This window comes from Oncorhynchus nerka, unplaced genomic scaffold, assembly GCF_034236695.1.
Source record: "Oncorhynchus nerka isolate Pitt River unplaced genomic scaffold, Oner_Uvic_2.0 unplaced_scaffold_2019, whole genome shotgun sequence".
Lineage (NCBI taxonomy): Eukaryota > Metazoa > Chordata > Actinopteri > Salmoniformes > Salmonidae > Oncorhynchus > Oncorhynchus nerka.
Genome location: NW_027039305.1, coordinates 15,487 through 28,986, shown reverse-complemented (window position 1 = coordinate 28,986; position 13,500 = coordinate 15,487). Strand labels below are relative to the sequence as shown.

The 13,500-nt window shown below is 41.6% G+C and overlaps 1 protein-coding gene across 1 annotated transcript in view; it reads left to right on the top strand.

The window, feature by feature from the left end:
* The window catches only part of LOC135567458 (condensin complex subunit 3-like), a gene marked incomplete at its 5' end in the record, with an annotated part of 52,146 nt that overhangs the window by 23,914 nt on the left and 14,732 nt on the right, over window positions 1-13,500 (top strand). Inside the window, 5 exons of the mRNA XM_065014850.1 lie at window positions 4,597-4,737; window positions 5,157-5,280; window positions 5,365-5,451; window positions 12,436-12,621; window positions 13,186-13,296. Of these exons, the coding sequence (XP_064870922.1) occupies window positions 4,597-4,737; window positions 5,157-5,280; window positions 5,365-5,451; window positions 12,436-12,621; window positions 13,186-13,296 (649 nt within the window). The remainder of the gene's footprint in view (window positions 1-4,596; window positions 4,738-5,156; window positions 5,281-5,364; window positions 5,452-12,435; window positions 12,622-13,185; window positions 13,297-13,500) is intronic.

Here is a 13,500-nt window from a genome sequence, read left to right as displayed (position 1 = left end):
TAATACCAGGTATGGTAACTGTTATTACTGGATAATACCAGGTATGGTAACTGTTATTACTGGGTAATACCAGGTATGGTAACTGTTATAATACCAGGTATGGGAACTGTTATTACTGGGTAATACCAGGTATGGTAACTGTTATAATACCAGGTATGGTAACTGTTATAATACCAGGTATGGTAACTGTTATAATACCAGGTATGGTAACTGCTATAATACCAGGTATGGTAACTGTTATAATACCAGGTATGATAACTGTTATAATACCAGGTATGGTAACTGTTATAATACCAGGTATGGTAACTGTTATTACTGGATAATACCAGGTATGGTAACTGTTATAATACCAGGTATGGTAACTGTTATAATACCAGGTATGATAACTGTTATAATACCAGGTATGGTAACTGTTATAATACCAGGTATGGTAACTGTTATAATACCAGGTATGGTAACTGTTATAATACCAGGTATGGTAACTGCTATAATACCAGGTATGGTAACTGTTATAATACCAGGTATGATAACTGTTATAATACCAGGTATGGTAACTGTTATTACTGGATAATACCAGGTATGGTAACTGTTATTACTGGGTAATACCAGGTATGGTAACTGTTATAATACCAGGTATGGTAACTGTTATAATACCAGGTATGGTAACTGTTATTACTGGGTAATACCAGGTATGGTAACTGTTATAATACCAGGTATGGTAACTGTTATAATACCAGGTATGGTAACTGTTATTACTGGGTAATACCAGGTATGGTAACTGTTATAATACCAGGTATGGTAACTGTTATAATACCAGGTATGGTAACTGCTATAATACCAGGTATGGTAACTGCTATAATACCAGGTATGGTAACTGTTATTACTGGGTAATACCAGGTATGGTAACTGTTATAATACCAGGTATGGTAACTGTTATAATGCCAGGTATGGTAACTGTTATAATACCAGGTATGGTAACTGTTATAATACCAGGTATGGTAACTGTTATAATGCCAGGTATGGTAACTGTTATAATACCAGGTATGGTAACTGTTATAATACCAGGTATGGTAACTGTTATTACTGGGTAATACCAGGTATGGTAACTGTTATAATACCAGGTATGGTAACTGTTATAATACCAGGTATGGTAACTGTTATTACTGGGTAATACCAGGTATGGTAACTGCTATAATACCAGGTATGGTAACTGCTATAATACCAGGTATGGTAACTGTTATAATACCAGGTATGGTAACTGTTATAATACCAGGTATGGTAACTGTTATAATACCAGGTATGGTAACTGTTATAATACCAGGTATGGTAACTGTTATAATACCAGGTATGGTAACTGTTATAATACCAGGTATGGTAACTGTTATTACTGGGTAATACCAGGTATGGTAACTGTTATAATACCAGGTATGGTAACTGTTATAATACCAGGTATGGTAACTGTTATAATACCAGGTATGGTAACTGTTATAATACCAGGTATGGTAACTGTTATAATACCAGGTATGGTAACTGTTATAATACCAGGTATGGTAACTGTTATAATACCAGGTATGGTAACTGTTATAATACCAGGTATGGTAACTGTTATAATACCAGGTATGGTAACTGTTATTACTGGGTAATACCAGGTATGGTAACTGTTATAATACCAGGTATGGTAACTGTTATAATACCAGGTATGGTAACTGTTATATTACTGGGTATAATACCAGGTATGGTAACTGTTATAATACTGGTATAACTATAATACCAGGTATGGTAACTGTTATAATACCAGGTATGGTAACTGTTATAATACCAGGTATGGTAACTGTTATAATACCAGGTATGGTAACTGTTATAATACCAGGTATGGTAACTGTTATAATACCAGGTATGGTAACTGTTATAATACCAGGTATGGTAACTGTTATAATACCAGGTATGGTAACTGTTATAATACCAGGTATGGTAACTGTTATAATACCAGGTATGGTAACTGTTATAATACCAGGTATGGTAACTGTAACTATGGTAACTATAATACCAGGTATGGTAACTGTTATAATACCAGGTATGGTAAACTGTTATAATACCAGGTATGGTAACTGTTATAATACCAGGTATGGTAACTGTTATAATACCAGGTATGGTAACTGTTATAATACCAGGTATGGTAACTGTTATAATACCAGGTATGGTAACTGTTATAATACCAGGTATGGTAACTGTTATAATACCAGGTATGGTAACTGTTATAATACCAGGTATGGTAACTGTTATAATACCAGGTATGGTAACTGTTATAATACCAGGTATGGTAACTGTTATAATACCAGGTATGGTAACTGTTATAATACCAGGTATGGTAACTGTTATAATACCAGGTATGGTAACTGTTATAATACCAGGTATGGTAACTGTTATAATACCAGGTATGGTAACTGTTATAATACCAGGTATGGTAACTGTTATAATACCAGGTATGGTAACTGTTATAATACCAGGTATGGTAACTGTTATAATACCAGGTATGGTAACTGTTATACCAGGTATGGTAACTGTTATAATACCAGGTATGTAAACTGTTATAATACCAGGTATGGTAACTGTTATAATACCAGGTATGGTAACTGTTATAATACCAGGTATGGTAAATACTGTTATAATACCAGGTATGGTAACTGTTATAATACCAGGTATGGTAACTGTTATAATACCAGGTATGGTAACTGTTATAATACCAGGTATGGTAACTGTTATAATACCAGGTATGGTAACTGTTATAATACCAGGTATGGTAACTGTTATAATACCAGGTATGGTAACTGTTATAATACCAGGTATGGTAACTGTTATAATACCAGGTATGGTAACTGTTATAATACCAGGTATGGTAACTGTTATAATACCAGGTATGGTAACTGTTATAATACCAGGTATGGTAACTGTTATAATACCAGGTATGGTAACTGTTATAATACCAGGTATGGTAACTGTTATAATACCAGGTATGGTAACTGTTATAATACCAGGTATGGTAACTGTTATAATACCAGGTATGGTAACTGTTATAATACTGTTATAATACCAGGTATGGTAACTGTTATAATACCAGGTATGGTAACTGTTATAATACCAGGTATGGTAACTGTTATAATACCAGGTATGGTAACTGTTATAATACCAGGTATGGTAACTGTTATAATACCAGGTATGGTAACTGTTATAATACCAGGTATGGTAATACCAGGTGTAACTGTTATAATACCAGGTATGGTAACTGTTATAATACCAGGTATGGTAACTGTTATAATACCAGGTATGGTAACTGTTATAATACCAGGTATGGTAACTGTTATAATACCAGGTATGGTAACTGTTATAATACCAGGTATGGTAACTGTTATAATACCAGGTATGGTAACTGTTATAATACCAGGTATGGTAACTGTTATAATACCAGGTATGGTAACTGTTATAATACCAGGTATGTATGGTAACTGTTATAATACCAGGTATGGTAACTGTTATAATACCAGGTATGGTAACTGTTATAATACCAGGTATGGTAACTGTTATAATACCAGGTATGGTAACTGTTATAATACCAGGTATGGTAACTGTTATAATACCAGGTATGGTAACTGTTATAATACCAGGTATGGTAACTGTTATAATACCAGGTATGGTAACTGTTATAATACCAGGTATGGTAACTGTTATAATACCAGGTATGGTAACTGTTATAATACCAGGTATGGTAACTGTTATAATACCAGGTATGGTAACTGTTATAATACCAGGTATGGTAACTGTTATAATACCAGGTATGGTAACTGTTATAATACCAGGTATGGTAACTGTTATAAATACCAGGTATGGTAACTGTTATAATACCAGGTATGGTAACTGTTATAATACCAGGTATGGTAACTGTTATAATACCAGGTATGGTAACTGTTATAATACCAGGTATGGTAACTGTTATAATACCAGGTATGGTAACTGTTATAATACCAGGTATGGTAACTGTTATAATACCAGGTATGGTAACTGTTATAATACCAGGTATGGTAACTGTTATAATACCAGGTATGGTAACTGTTATAATACCAGGTATGGTAACTGTTATAATACCAGGTATGGTAACTGTATAATACCAGGTATGGTAACTGTTATAATACCAGGTATGGTAACTGTTATAATACCAGGTATGGTAACTGTTATTACTGGGTAATACCAGGTATGGTAACTGTTATAATACCAGGTATGGTAACTGTTATAATACCAGGTATGGTAACTGTTATAATACCAGGTATGGTAACTGTTATAATACCAGGTATGGTAACTGTTATAATACCAGGTATGGTAACTGTTATAATACCAGGTATGGTAACTGTTATAATACCAGGTATGGTAACTGTTATAATACCAGGTATGGTAACTGTTATAATACCAGGTATGGTAACTGTTATAATACCAGGTATGGGAACTGTTATAATACCAGGTATGGTAACTGTTATTACTGGGTAATACCAGGTATGGTAACTGTTATAATACCAGGTATGGTAACTTATTAATGTGTAATACCAGGTATGTGAAGTGTGTCCCGGTGTTGTCTGAAGAGCAGAAAGGAGACTTTGCTCAGCTGGAGCTGGTGATGACTAAAGAGTTCATCTCTCAACAACTCATCCACCTCACCGGCTGTCTGGATACCAATGAAGAGGGAGGAAGGTGAGAAGAGGGGGGATGGGAGGAGGGGAGGGGTGATGGGGGAGGGGATGGGTGGGTGATGGGGGAGGGGATGGGTGGGTGATGGGGGAGGGGTGGGTGATGAGGAGGAGGAGGTGATGGGTGAGAGGAGGGGGGGGTGGGTGAGAGAGGTGGAGGAGTAGAGGATGGGTGGGGGAGGTAATGTAGCCATCAGTGGTTGAGTTCGTGCTTGACTACATAACAGATGCCTGGATAGATATTTATCACATCAGATGATGTCGTAATCTGATCTCAGTCGATAACGTGGTACACAACCATTGGTTGATTCAACGACAGTGCGTCTAGTCGGGCAGGAAGTTAATCAGGTTTATCTTTCTCCTTGTATATGGTGCTACAGAAAGTGTTCATGTAACTCTCTGTGTGTGTGTGTGTGCGTGTAGGAAGCGTGTGGTGGCTGTGTTACAGGAGATGCTGGTCCTACCTCAGACTCCTCCCTCTCTGGTCTCTCTGCTGACAGAGAAACTACTGACCCTGATACCTGACGACCACAGACGCATTCAGACCGTAGGTTACACACACACACACACACACACACACACACAGTAGATAAAGGTGTAGTGAAAGTTTTAACCTGTGTGTGCGCACCAGGTGGCGGAGGTGATCTCGGAGGTGCGTGAGCCCATCGTCGTCAGACAGCCGCTGGATGAGAACGAGAACCGCAGGAAACAAGTTAAGGTATTCGCTCTGCTGTATCTCTCCTTTATTCTCTATCTAATCCTCCATCCCTCCTCTACCTCTCTCTCTTCTCTCTCTCCATCCCTCTCTCTCCTCTTCCCTCTCTCTCCTTTACCTCTCCCTCTCTCCTCTTCCCTCTTTCTTCCCTCACTCTCTCCTCTTCCCTCTTTCCATCCTCTACCTCTCTCTCCTCTTCTCTCTCTCCTTTACCTCTTTCCTCTCTCCTCTTCCCCCTCTCTCTCCTCTTTCCTCTCTCCTCTCTCTCTTCTTCTCTCTTTCCATCCTTTCCCTCTCTCTCCTCTTCTCTCTCTCCTTTACCTCTTCCCTCTCTCTCTTCCCTCTCTCTCTCTTTCCTCTCTCTCCTCTTCTCTCTCTCTCTTCCCTCTCTCTCTCTTTCCTCTCTCTCCTCTTCTCTCTTTCCATCCTCTCCCTCTCTCCTCTTCTCTTTTCCATCCTCTCTCCTCTTCCCTCCTCTCCTCTTCCTCCTCCTCCTCTCTCCATCCTCTCCCTCCTCTCCTCTCTCCATCCTCTCTCTCCTCTTTCCTCTCTCCTCTCTCCATCCTCTCTCTCCTCTTTCCTCTCTCCTCTTCTTTCTTTCCATCCTCTCCTCTTCTCTCTTCTCCTCTTCTCTCTTTCCATCCTCTCCCTCTCTCTCCTCTTCCCTCCTCTCCTCTCTCCATACTCTCCCTCTCTCTCCTCTTCCCTCCTCTCCTCTCTCCATCCTCTCCCTCTCTCTCCTCTTCCCTCCTCTCCTCTCTCCATCCTCTCCCTCTCTCTCCTCTTCCCTCTCTCTCCTTTACCTCTTCTCTATCTAATCCTCCTTCCCTCTTTCCATACTCTCCCTCTCTCTCCTCTTCCCTCCTCTCCTCTCTCCATCCTCTCCTCCTCTCCATCCTCTCCTCTCTCCATCCTCTCCCTCTCTCTCCCTCTTACCTCCTCTCCTCTCTCCATCCTCTCTCCTCTTCCCTCCTCTCCTCTCTCCATCCTCTCCCTCTCTCTCCTCTTCCCTCCTCTCCTCTCTCCATCCTCTCTCTCCTCTTCCCTCCTCTCCTCTCTCCATCCTCTCCCTCTCTCTCCTCTTCCCTTCCCTCTCTCCCTTTACCTCTCTATCCTCTCCTCTCTCCTTCCAGTTAGCTGAGGTGAAGGTTTGTATCCTAGAGTCTAATCAAAATCAAATGTTATTAGTCAGGAGTTTGGTAATCAGATGTTATTAGTCAGGTGCTTGGTAATCAGATGTTATTAGTCAGGTGCTTGGTAATCAGATGTTATTAGTCAGGTGCTTGGTAATCAGATGTTATTAGTCAGGTGCTTGGTAATCAGATGTTATTAGTCAGGTGCTTGGTAATCAGATGTTATTAGTCAGGTGCTTGGTAATCAGATGTTATTAGTCAGGTGCTTGGTAATCAGATGTTATTAGTCAGGTGCTTGGTAATCAGATGTTATTAGTCAGGTGCTTGGTAATCAGATGTTATTAGTCAGGTGTTTGGTAATCAGGTGTTATTAGTCAGGTGCTTGGTAATCAGATGTTATTAGTCAGGTGTTATTAGTCAGGTGCTTGGTAATCAGATGTTATTAGTCAGGTGCTTGGTAATCAGATGTTATTAGTCAGGTGTTATTAGTCAGGTGTTATTAGTCAGATGTTATTAGTCAGGTGTTTGGTAATCCAATCAGATGTTATTAGTCAGGTGCTTGGTAATCAGATGTTATTAGTCAGGTGCTTGGTAATCAGGTGTTATTAGTCAGGTGTTTGGTAATCAGATGTTATTAGTCAGGTGCTTGGTAATCAGGTGTTATTAGTCAGGTGCTTGGTAATCAGATGTTATTAGTCAGATGTTATTAGTCAGGTGCTTGGTAATCAGATGTTATTAGTCAGGTGTTATTAGTCAGGTGCTTGGTAATCAGATGTTATTAGTCAGGTGTTATTAGTCAGGTGCTTGGTAATCAGATGTTATTAGTCAGGTGCTTGGTAATCAGATGTTATTAGTCAGGTGTTTGGTAATCAGATGTTATTAGTCAGGTGCTTGGTAATCAGGTGTTATTAGTCAGGTGCTTGGTAATCAGATGTTATTAGTCAGGTGCTTGGTAATCAGATGTTATTAGTCAGGTGTTATTAGTCAGGTGTTATTAGTCAGATGTTATTAGTCAGGTGTTATTAGTCAGATGTTATTAGTCAGGTGTTTGGTAATCAGATGTTATTAGTCAGGTGTTATTAGTCAGGTGCTTGGTAATCAGATGTTATTAGTCAGGTGCTTGGTAATCAGATGTTATTAGTCAGGTGCTTGGTAATCAGATGTTATTAGTCAGGTGCTTGGTAATCAGATGTTATTAGTCAGGTGCTTGGTAACCAGATGTTATTAGTCAGGTGTTTGGTAATCAGATGTTATTAGTCAGATGTTATTAGTCAGGTGCTTGGTAATCAGATGTTATTAGTCAGGTGCTTGGTAATCAGATGTTATTAGTCAGGTGCTTGCAGATGGTAAGTCAGGTGCTTGGTAATGTTTATTAGTCAGGTGCTTGGTAATCAGATGTTATTAGTCAGGTGCTTGGTAATCAGATGTTATTAGTCAGGTGTTATTAGTCAGGTGCTTGGTAATCAGATGTTATTAGTCAGGTGCTTGGTAATCAGATGTTATTAGTCAGGTGTTTGGTAATCAGATGTTATTAGTCAGGTGCTTGGTAATCAGATGTTATTAGTCAGGTGTTATTAGTCAGGTGCTTGGTAATCAGATGTTATTAGTCAGGTGCTTGGTAATCAGATGTTATTAGTCAGGTGTTTGGTAATCAGATGTTATTAGTCAGGTGCTTGGTAATCAGATGTTATTAGTCAGGTGTTATTAGTCAGGTGCTTGGTAATCAGATGTTATTAGTCAGGTGCTTGGTAATCAGATGTTATTAGTCAGGTGCTTGGTAATCAGATGTTATTAGTCAGGTGCTTGGTAATCAGATGTTATTAGTCAGGTGTTATTAGTCAGGTGCTTGGTAATCAGATGTTATTAGTCAGGTGCTTGGTAATCAGATGTTATTAGTCAGGTGCTTGGTAATCAGATGTTATTAGTCAGGTGTTATTAGTCAGATGTTATTAGTCAGGTGTTTGGTAATCAGATGTTATTAGTCAGGTGTTATTAGTCAGATGTTATTAGTCAGGTGTTTGGTAATCAGGTGTTATTAGTCAGGTGCTTGGTAATCAGATGTTATTAGTCAGGTGCTTGGTAATCAGATGTTATTAGTCAGGTGTTTGGTAATCAGATGTTATTAGTCAGGTGCTTGGTAATCAGATGTTATTAGTCAGGTGTTATTAGTCAGGTGTTATTAGTCAGGTGCTTGGTAATCAGGTGTTATTAGTCAGGTGCTTGGTAACCAGATGTTATTAGTCAGGTGCTTGGTAACCAACAGATGTAGAGTAACATGCTGACTTTCGGGCCCCTAACCAACAACACAACAATAGAAACAGCAGGAATACATCCACAAGGCACTAAGACGGCATTCAATGAGCTAAAACAAGAAAAGGCTCACCCAGAGGTTGGTGCTCCTCGTAGCCCGGGGACTTTAATGCAAGGAAACTTTAACTCCGTTTTTTTTAAACCAAATTTCTATCAGAGAGTTAAATGTGACAAACACTCTGGACCATCTTTACTCCACACACAGAGACGCATACAAAGCTCTCCCTCAACATTCACAAGGCCTGATTTCCAGGACGAGCTGACCAACTGTGTAAGAGACAAGTGTCTTCCCTATCCGAGTCTGTAATGCCAACATGTTTTAAGCAGACCACCGTAGTCCCTGTGCCCAAGAACTCTAAAGTAGTCTGCCTAAATGACTAACGACCCATTGCACACACGTCTGTAGTCATGAAATGCTTTGAAAGGCTGTTCATGACTGACCTCAACACCATTATCCCAGAAACCCTGGACAGGAGGTACACAATTGGCGGAACCTCGGCCCCGGACCGAGTCCGGGGCCGGTAGCTTATCATGAGGTATTCTACCTCCGGGGGGGCAGGTCTCAACTCTCTTGGTAAATAATGTGGTCTACAGCTTATCATGAGGTATTCTACCTCCGGGGGGGCAGGTCTCAACTCTCTTGGTAAATAATGTGGTCTACAGCTTATCATGAGGTATTCTACCTCCGGGGGGGCAGGTCTCAACTCTCTTGGTAAATAATGTGGTCTACAGCTTATCATGAGGTATTCTACCTCCGGGGGGGCAGGTCTCAACTCTCTTGGTAAATAATGTGGTCTACAGCTTATCATGAGGTATTCTACCTCCGGGGGGCAGGTCTAAACTCTCCTGGTAAATAATGTGGTCTACAGCTTATCATGAGGTATTCTACCTCCGGGGGACAGGTATAAACTCTCTTAGTAAGTAATGTGGTCTATAGCTTATCATGAGGTATTCTACCTCCGGGGGGCAGGTAGAAACTCTCCTGGTAAAATAATGTGGTCTACAGCTTATCATGAGGTATTCTACCTCCGGAGAGCAGGTAGGAACTCTCCTGGTAAATAATGTGTTCTATAGCTTATCATGAGGTATTCTACCTCCGGAGAGCAGGTAGGAACTCTCCTGGTAAATAATGTGGTCTATAGCTTATCATGAGGTATTCTACCTCCGGAGAGCAGGTAGAAACTCTCCTGGTAAATAATGTGGTCTATAGCTTATCATGAGGTATTCTACCTCCGGGGGGCAGGTAGAAACTCTCCTGGTAAAATAATGTGGTCTATAGCTTATCATGAGGTATTCTACCTCCGGGGGGCAGGTCTAAACTCTCCTGGTAAATAATGTGTTCTATAGCTTATCATGAGGTATTCTACCTCCGGGGGGCAGGTCTCAAGTCTCTTGGTAAATAATGTGGTCTATAGCTTATCATGAGGTATTCTACCTCCAGAGAGCAGGTAGAAACTCTCTTGGTAAATAATGTGGTCTACAGCTTATCATGAGGTATTCTACCTCCGGGGGACAGGTATAAACTCTCTTAGTAAGTAATGTGGTCTATAGCTTATCATGAGGTATTCTACCTCCGGGGGGCAGGTAGAAACTCTCCTGGTAAAATAATGTGGTCTACAGCTTATCATGAGGTATTCTACCTCCGGAGAGCAGGTAGGAACTCTCCTGGTAAATAATGTGTTCTATAGCTTATCATGAGGTATTCTACCTCCGGAGAGCAGGTAGGAACTCTCCTGGTAAATAATGTGGTCTATAGCTTATCATGAGGTATTCTACCTCCGGAGAGCAGGTAGAAACTCTCCTGGTAAATAATGTGGTCTATAGCTTATCATGAGGTATTCTACCTCCGGGGGGCAGGTAGAAACTCTCCTGGTAAAATAATGTGGTCTATAGCTTATCATGAGGTATTCTACCTCCGGGGGGCAGGTCTAAACTCTCCTGGTAAATAATGTGTTCTATAGCTTATCATGAGGTATTCTACCTCCGGGGGGCAGGTCTCAAGTCTCTTGGTAAATAATGTGGTCTATAGCTTATCATGAGGTATTCTACCTCCGGAGAGCAGGTAGAAACTCTCTTGGTAAATAATGTGGTCTATAGCTTATCATGAGGTATTCTACCTCCGGGGGGGCAGGTCTCAACTCTCTTGGTAAATAATGTGGTCTACAGCTTATCATGAGGTATTCTACCTCCGGGGGGGCAGGTCTCAACTCTCTTGGTAAATAATGTGGTCTACAGCTTATCATGAGGTATTCTACCTCCGGGGGGCAGGTCTAAACTCTCCTGGTAAATAATGTGGTCTACAGCTTATCATGAGGTATTCTACCTCCGGGGGACAGGTATAAACTCTCTTAGTAAGTAATGTGGTCTATAGCTTATCATGAGGTATTCTACCTCCGGGGGGCAGGTAGAAACTCTCCTGGTAAAATAATGTGGTCTACAGCTTATCATGAGGTATTCTACCTCCGGAGAGCAGGTAGGAACTCTCCTGGTAAATAATGTGTTCTATAGCTTATCATGAGGTATTCTACCTCCGGAGAGCAGGTAGGAACTCTCCTGGTAAATAATGTGGTCTATAGCTTATCATGAGGTATTCTACCTCCGGAGAGCAGGTAGAAACTCTCCTGGTAAATAATGTGGTCTATAGCTTATCATGAGGTATTCTACCTCCGGGGGGCAGGTAGAAACTCTCCTGGTAAAATAATGTGGTCTATAGCTTATCATGAGGTATTCTACCTCCGGGGGGCAGGTCTAAACTCTCCTGGTAAATAATGTGTTCTATAGCTTATCATGAGGTATTCTACCTCCGGGGGGCAGGTCTCAAGTCTCTTGGTAAATAATGTGGTCTATAGCTTATCATGAGGTATTCTACCTCCGGAGAGCAGGTAGAAACTCTCTTGGTAAATAATGTGGTCTATAGCTTATCATGAGGTATTCTACCTCCGGAGAGCAGGTAGAAACTCTCTTGGTAAATAATGTGGTCTATAGCTTATCATGAGGTATTCTACCTCCGGGGGACAGGTATAAACTCTCTTAGTAAGTAATGTGGTCTACAGCTTATCATGAGGTATTCTACCTCCGGGGGACAGGTATAAACTCCAAATGGAGGTCAGTGGTCGCTGTTCCGATGTCCAGAAGCTCTTTACGGTCTGTAACCTCCCTCTCTCTGTCTCTCTCTCTCTCTCTCCTCTCTTCTCTCTGTCTCTCTCTCCCCCTCTCTCTCTCTCTCCCTGTCTCTCTCTCCCCCTCTCTCTCTCTCCCTGTCTCTCTCTCTCTCTCCCCTCTCTCTCTCTCTCTCCCTGTCTCTCTCTCTCTCTCCCTCTCTCTCTCTCTCTCTCTCTCTCTCTCTCTCTTCTCTCTCTCCTCTCTTCTCTCTGTCTCTCTCTCCCTCTCTCTCTTCTCTCTCTCTCTCTCTCTCTCTCTCTCTCTCTCTCTGTTTCTCTCTCTGTTTCTCTTTCTCTCTCTCTATCTCTCTCTCTCTCTCTCTCTCTCTCTCTCTCTCTCTCTCTCTCTCTCTCTCTCTCTCTCTCTCTCTCTCTCCTTCCAGCTAGCGGAGGTGAAAGTTGGTATCCTAGAAGCTAAACAGGCCTTAGAGGAGTGTATCAGTAACCAGGAGTTCAACAGAGCAGCGGAGCTGAAGGACTCTATAACTGACCTGGAGAACCTGAGGAACAACATCCTGCAGGAGGAGACACCGCAGGAGGACAAGGAGACAGAGACACGCATGGAGAAGGTACAGACACACACACACACACCACAGAAACACACACACACACACACACACCACGGAATCACACACACACACACCACACCGCAGGAGGACAAGGAGACAGAGACACGCATGGAGAAGGTACAGACACACACACACACACACCACAGAAACACACACACACACACACACACACACACACACACACACACCACACCGCAGGACGACAAGGAGACAGAGACACGCATGGAGAAGGTACAGACACACACACACACACACCACGGAATCACACACACACACACACACACACCACGGAATCACACACACACACACACACACACCACAGAAACACACACACACACACACACACCACGGAATCACACACACACACACCACACCGCAGGACGACAAGGAGACAGAGACACGCATGGAGAAGGTACAGACACACACACACACCACGGAATCACACACACACACCACACACACCACGGAATCACACACACAGCAGGACGACAAGGAGACAGAGACATGGAGAAGGTCCAGACACGTTATTGTCTCCGTGAATAAATGCTGTGTTCTCTCTGTCAGACGGACCCAGAGACCCTCCTGCGCTGTCTGACCATGTGTGTTGAGCTGTTGAAACAGATGAACATCAAGACGAGGATCGGTCCGACCATGTCAGCTCTCCTCTCCTCTCTGGTACTATACTGTCTAATCTAACGTATAGGATCCATCATGTCAGCTCTCCTCTCTGGTACTATACTGTCTAATCTAACGTATAGGATCCATCATGTCAGCTCTCCTCTCCTCTCTGGTACTATACTGTCTAATCTAACGTATAGGATCCATCATGTCAGCTCTCCTCTCTGGTACTATACTGTCTAATCTAACGTATAGGATCCA